Consider the following 6,300-nt stretch of genomic DNA (forward strand, 5'->3'; position numbering starts at 1 on the left):
ATTTATTTGGCTTGAAATTTGGATGGAATTGTTGTTTTCTTGGAGAGCAACTATTTCTAATTTTTTGACTTTTGTATCTTTTGACTTTTGCCAACCAAATTATGTAGGAGATAAGAAGAAAGAAGAACACAATCTTTGTCTAATTAGGACAAAAGTCATACACAATATAGACCATCTCTAGAATCCCAACTAGAAGGCTTTTTTTTTTTTTTTTGGTTTTTTGTGTGGGTTTTTTTTTTCATACACATGGGAAGAGAAGAAAGGAAAGATTGAGAACAGAAACAGTTGGAACAACATAATCCTAGTCCATACTCCCCATGCACATATTAGAGAGAAGCCAATAACACAATTGACTCATCTTCCACAAAAGTCAACAAAAAAATGAAAGAAGAACAACACTTGGAAAGTCTTCTACCAAACAAAAATCAAACTTGTATTGCAGTCTTTAGATGTGCCTGGGGCAGCACAAAACCAGCTCTTCTTTCCTCAAATGAGTACTCAGTCTCTTCTACTGGATTAGCATTGTAAGGGACCGGGGCTGGAGGGGGAGCAGGGGTCATGGCTGTCAGCATTGGCACTGATATAGTTGAAGGTGTGGAGGGGACAGGAATTGGCATTGTCTTTGGGGTCCTGTTCTCTTCATCTGTGGCAGAAGGTGGTGGTAGTTGTGATTTGGAGGGAGTTGTGTAGGGGATGTTGTTACTAGACACTGTCTTGTGCAGTATCTTGGGCTGAGGTCTGTTGAGATCTTCTAACATGGTGTTGGCTTCTGATGATGCTGTGGAAGATATTGGCGAGAAGGGTTTTCGCATCATGGGTGAGTCTATTTCACGTGGATTGAAGGATTGCTTTTTTATGGGGAGCCCTGCAATGTCCAAGCCTCTAGTACCTGCATAAAACAGCAAAATGGTTAAAAAAAACTCCAAAAACATTATGATTGTTCTTCAAAATCATTGTAGGATTTAGCAGCAATAGCCCAAAAGGTCTTTTTGAAGTTGTTTCTTTATGCTGTTTAATGCACTATCTATTAAAAAAGTAGTGATCAACTGTCATATCATGCTGTTTAATGCAGACTATCTGTTAATAGCCCAAAAGAACTTTGAAGTTGTTTCTTTATGCTGTTTAATGCACTATCTGTTAAAAATGTTTCTTTATGCTGTTTAAAGTATCTGTTAAAAATGTAGTGATCAACTGTCATATCATGCTTCCCTTCAATTTTCTTATCTTCCATACAGAGGAAATACTAGATAAAGCGAATTTATTATGCTTCTCTTCAATTTTCTTGTCCTCAACCAAAGATAGAAGAAACACATTTGATAAAGACCACCATTAAAAACTTTTAAAGTTCCAGTTAAAGAAACTTACCAGCTGATAATGCTGTAAACCCATCATCCTGGCAATGTCTTACTTGGTCAATTTGGTAACGATCACTCTTCTTGCCTGGCCTGGGGGTGGCTTTTGTAGAGTGAATTGGATCAGGTTTGGGAGTTTGAATCATTGCTCCTCCAACAGAGAGTCTTCTGCTGCCTGTGCTTCCAGTTGAAACTCTAGAAGCCTTTTTAACACTCTGTGGCTTTGAAGGACTTGGTTTTGACCCAAAAAGTGCCTCTTGTTCAGCTATTAGCTGCCCCTGAAGTTTCTTCTGGTCCTGGAATAGAGAAACAATTTATGGATGAACCACAATACACAATATTCCAAGAGCAATATATTGAGTGAAATAACAGGTTCATACCCTCTGCCTTCGGCGTTCTTCCTCTTTCTCTTGCCGTAGAAAAGTATACTCTTCAAGCATAGAAAGAAGACGAATCTGGATAATAACAGTTCATATGAAATGACTCAAACAAACCATAGAAGCAACTGAGATGAATCAAAGAAGGAACTTGGACTGTATCCCACTTGTTAAGACTTTTTCAACTTTTAAGAGATAAAAGGGGAGTACTTACCCCATCATATGTGAACTCAACACCTCTCTCCTTCTCCCATGCCACAGTTTTTGAAGCCAATGCATCCACCATTGCTGTCTCAACATAAGGCAAAGCAAGTCATAACAGAATCAAATATTGAAAAGAAGACTAAGAAAGTTAGGTAGAGACTCCTTAAAAGACACAAGTCAAATACTTGAGACAACAACAAAATTGTTTCTCTTATAGTGGAACTTGACACACAAATCATCATTTTTGTTTCTCATTTGCCAATTCTACTAAAAACACTGCATAAAATTTGATACAATAGTTACCTGGAAGTTTATTAACCAAAGAACGAGCTTTCTCAGCACGCTTGAGAGTAAGATGAGCGCCTCTACCAGCATTATATCGGTTGTCATCCTAAATGACCATAAAATTATTAGTTAAGAACTTGCATATGATGAAACAAAGAACTAATTCAAAGATGAGAAAACACCCAACCCTATTATATTCCTCAAGCCAACTCTCCTCCTCACATGCAGCCAACCATTTATCAACTTTTTCAAGTATTTCTTTCCTGCTAAAAGCTTCCTCTTTAACCTTTGCAACTTGAAGCTCAATTTGTTCAAGGACACAAGAAGCATCCACAGCTCCTTCAACAGCAGGAATGATACATAAGAATACAATAAACCATAGAGAAACTAGCAGTATTAATGTTCTATATGGTACAAACATAATACCAGACTCCATAGCTTCAATAACATAATCCAGCGCACTATCTGCTTCTGGGATCATATGTGTCTTCCTACAGATCTCCTCTAGTTCTGACCTCTTCTTTAAAACAAGCTCTTTCATTTTGCTTGCTTTCAGCTCTTCCAGCCTAGAAACTTCTGCCTCTACCTGCATATAGTGAATTCACTTTTCCATTATTTCCAAAACCAAATCCATCCATTTATAGCTTGATAAAACATGTTAAAAAAAACTGAAATTTACTCCTTCTGAAAAGATCCATAAACTCACATAATTCACCCATTTTGAAAAGATCCATAACTCACATAATTAATGAAGTCCACAGAGAGTGTGTTGGGCTCATTTATCTCATGTTCTGAAGCAGCAATATTACAAGTAACGTTCTGAAACAACTGTTGCTCTTCAATTGGTGTATCCATCAAATTCCATAGCTCCAACATGGAAGATGCAAGATCTTGGAGCTGCCACAATGAAGGGACCAACAAAGTCAATAAAAGAGTAAAATATTCTGAAGTAGACAATATGTAGCAATATATACCCTCTGCATTCTCTGTATTTTAACCCCTCGCAAGGTCTGTATTGCAGCTGCCAACTGCTCAATTGTGGCATTACTTATGTTCTTTCTTCCATCAGAATCACCTAAACTGGGATGAACCTCATTAACTGTTTGCTGGAAATCCATACCAAGGACCAAACAAAGAGAGTTCAAAGTACTCAGGTGGTCGAGAACCTGCTTTAAGCGATCACTCTGCATGAAAATTTCAAAAAAGTCAATAAGAGAATAACTTCAAAGATAAGTGCTTTACATGATATAGGAAGAATTAAACCTTCTCTATTTGAAGTGCCTGAAGCTGTTTGTGCAATTCTTCAAGCTTTCTTAAAGACAGGTCAGTGTCATCTACAACTGTCTTGGAAGCAATGTACTCTGTGGAACTATAGATTTCACTTTTTATCTTCTCTATTTCCTCCACAACTTCAAAAAATTGATTCCTTCTCTCACTTTTCCGTTTGTGCATCTCTTCCAGTTGTGGAATAATGGCCTTGAGCTCCTCTTTCAAACTTCCAGCATTTTGATCAGACTGAAGAGGAACATTCCAATATAAATCGCACTATGTTAAACTTCAATGTAACATTTATATTTCCCAGGTAAACGAGGCTTCAAGAAAATTCCTATTACTATTTACAAGTAATATGCCATATTATGCATGATTCACAAGTTGATTATTAATTTATTTATCATTTTTTAATGAGTTGCAAATTTTTCTATCACATGAAATTCATCTTACATTTCATATCCAGTTTTTTTTGTTTTTTTTATTTGGTACTCCAATTGTTGTTGGGTTTATAACAAGTATCTTCAATACCATTTCATATTCTTGCAAAGCATGACTATTACTATTTTTGAACAAGTAAAAATAAAAATTCTAGCTGCTCAACAATTTTTAACCCAGTCAGTTATAATCTTCACGTAATACTGACCTGCCTGATATGCACTGGTCGCTCCCCCATGGCAGAACATATGGCAGCAAGCTCTGCTTCAGAATCAGCAATTGCCTGACGTAGCTGAGCTCTACATCGGTTTGCCTGATCTACCTTTCTCCTATAAACTTCTAGACACTCTCGTTCAAGTTCAAGCAGCATTTTATCCCTATCAGTATCAGACTCCCCAACTTCATCCCATATTATCTGATGATAACATAAGAAACCAGGGAAAGATAAGATTACTATCTGCAGCTGAACAACTTTACAGAACAATTCGAAAAATGTGATTGGAACAGGAGATGGAAAAGGAAAAAATTTAGAATTATCATATAAAGTAAATTCCAATGAATTTATAATTTGTATAGAAGGTTCATAAAGGACCTGAAGCTCATATAGAAGAGATCCACATGTTGTTTCAACTTGTAGGAGCGGATCACTTTGGACATTAGACATGTTGAAGGAATTGTACCTGCCAATTGAAATGATCACTATAAGACAAAACCACATGCTAAGGAAACATCAGTGTGGTTCAAGATTGATAAAAGAACATGAATCTCATTAAACCTATGATGCTCAACCTGAAAAAAAATTCTGGGCGACTAAGAAAAAGGTTAAAAGTCACATACGAAACGTTCTATAAAGGATAGACCAACTGAAATTGAAGGCGAGAGATTGGTGTCCATCTTGGAGTGCTTTTATATCTAGATTTAGCCAAAGACTGACTAGAACCAACTTCAATAATTGACACAATCCGATAATAAACAAAGTATACTATCTAATAAATACAGCACAAACCACAGGGCCTGTAAAATCTATAAAAGCATTATATGCATAGTTAACCTACCACCCAACGGGGCTTAAGCTTTAAGGAAAATTGATTACTCAACATGGTATCATAACTCTTGCTCACTAGATTTCTCGGGTTTGTGATGAAAAATAATTGCATGCTTGCTCAACAAAATCAGATTTTAAAATGTGTTATTCCTTTTGGGAAAAATATTAAGCTACATATAATATTTATGTGCTCCACATGTTTTCCAAGGCTTTGACAGGTTCCTCATTTTGTGCTAAATGCCTCAAACTAGTATGCTAGCATATTCTTTGAAGGTACAGAATGGAAAGCAAGCTTGATATGGGCTGTACCTAAGTAGAAAATATCAAAATGTAAGACTACCTTCATTGTAGCTGCTAATGATTTGGTTTTAGGGTTGTGAGGTGTAATTAGGTTTGTGGATCAGGATTAAGTATTAAAAGTTGTTTATTCTTCATTGAAGTTTCTCGATTCCTCTCATATTCAGTCTTTTTACATATTTAGGTGATAAAAGAAGGGTTTGATTGATACTGGCCACAGGAAACTTTCACATCCTAATTGAACTTTTCTAGTTGGAGAAAATAGAAAAATATATTTAATCAAGTGAATTTTACTCATCATAATTTCGATTTTCTTCCCTGATCCCTAAAAATTCCTTCACTATTCACAGAACCCTGCATTCTCACCTTGGAACCTTACAGAAAAATTATGCATCACAAACCTCATCTCTTCACTCTCTCCTTCATTGCTAAACAAAATGACTACTCTCTGTTCCCTTAACTCCAAAACTATCCTTTCTACACTGGCCAAGTTTGAAGAAAAAAATAATTTCCTTCACACTCAAGTTTTGCATTCAAGCTTGACTTGAAATTTGGGGAAATTTCCAAACTATTTTAACCCTAAATTCTCGATTTCGCATTTCACACAGCTATTAACAACAAAAGTTACAGAACATTTACAGAGTAACAGATCTGCAAACCGTGCGCGAAAGGAACCAACACACTCAGCTCAAACAAATCCAAACACGAGACAATTCAAATCCAAAAAAGAAACGAACTACAAACACAAGAAAACTTGCGCCTCCCGTTTGGTTGATGAGAAAAAACCCTGTTACTTTTCCTGCATTTTCTCGGCAACCAAACAGGGATTCGAACACCGGATGGGAGATGAGACGACGAACCTGAAGAACCGACGAGGTGGAATATTTGAGCGAACTTTCTATCTTCGAGAAAATTTGGACGGAAAATGTGGGAGTTGCTATGTTTGAGAGGTTTGAATTTGATGAAAAGAAAAAGGTTGTTAAGAGAGAGAAATGAATAGGGGAAGGGGAAAAGTAGCCGTTGGTGAAAATGA

General features: G+C 36.5%; 1 protein-coding gene across 1 annotated transcript; it reads right to left on the reverse strand.

Annotated features, from left to right (window-relative positions):
• Positions 1-118: 118 nt before the first annotated feature.
• LOC117933644 (65-kDa microtubule-associated protein 3) lies at positions 119-6,300 on the reverse strand. The gene is made up of 13 exons (XM_034855117.1): positions 6,128-6,300; positions 4,518-4,605; positions 4,134-4,340; positions 3,482-3,733; positions 3,193-3,402; positions 2,960-3,115; positions 2,645-2,804; positions 2,406-2,557; positions 2,237-2,324; positions 1,944-2,017; positions 1,733-1,807; positions 1,366-1,648; positions 119-889 (listed from the first exon to the last, which is right to left on the reverse strand). Exons 2-13 carry the CDS (start codon positions 4,587-4,589, stop codon positions 426-428), a joined length of 2,193 nt encoding a protein of 730 aa, XP_034711008.1. The 5' UTR covers positions 4,590-4,605; positions 6,128-6,300; the 3' UTR covers positions 119-425.

This window comes from Vitis riparia, chromosome 16 (assembly GCF_004353265.1).
Source record: "Vitis riparia cultivar Riparia Gloire de Montpellier isolate 1030 chromosome 16, EGFV_Vit.rip_1.0, whole genome shotgun sequence".
Taxonomy (NCBI): Eukaryota; Viridiplantae; Streptophyta; class Magnoliopsida; order Vitales; family Vitaceae; genus Vitis; species Vitis riparia.

Coding starts and splice junctions, on each gene's coding strand:
- LOC117933644 (XM_034855117.1), bottom strand. CDS start 4,589: ATGTCTAATGTCCAAAGTGATCCGCTCCTACAAGTTGAAACAACATGT. Junction 4,341..4,517: donor CTCTTCTATATGAGCTTCAG/GTCCTTTATGAA, acceptor TGTTATCATCAG/ATAATATGGGATGAAGTTGG. Junction 2,558..2,644: donor TATTGAAGCTATGGAGTCTG/GTATTATGTTTG, acceptor CTGCTGTTGAAG/GAGCTGTGGATGCTTCTTGT.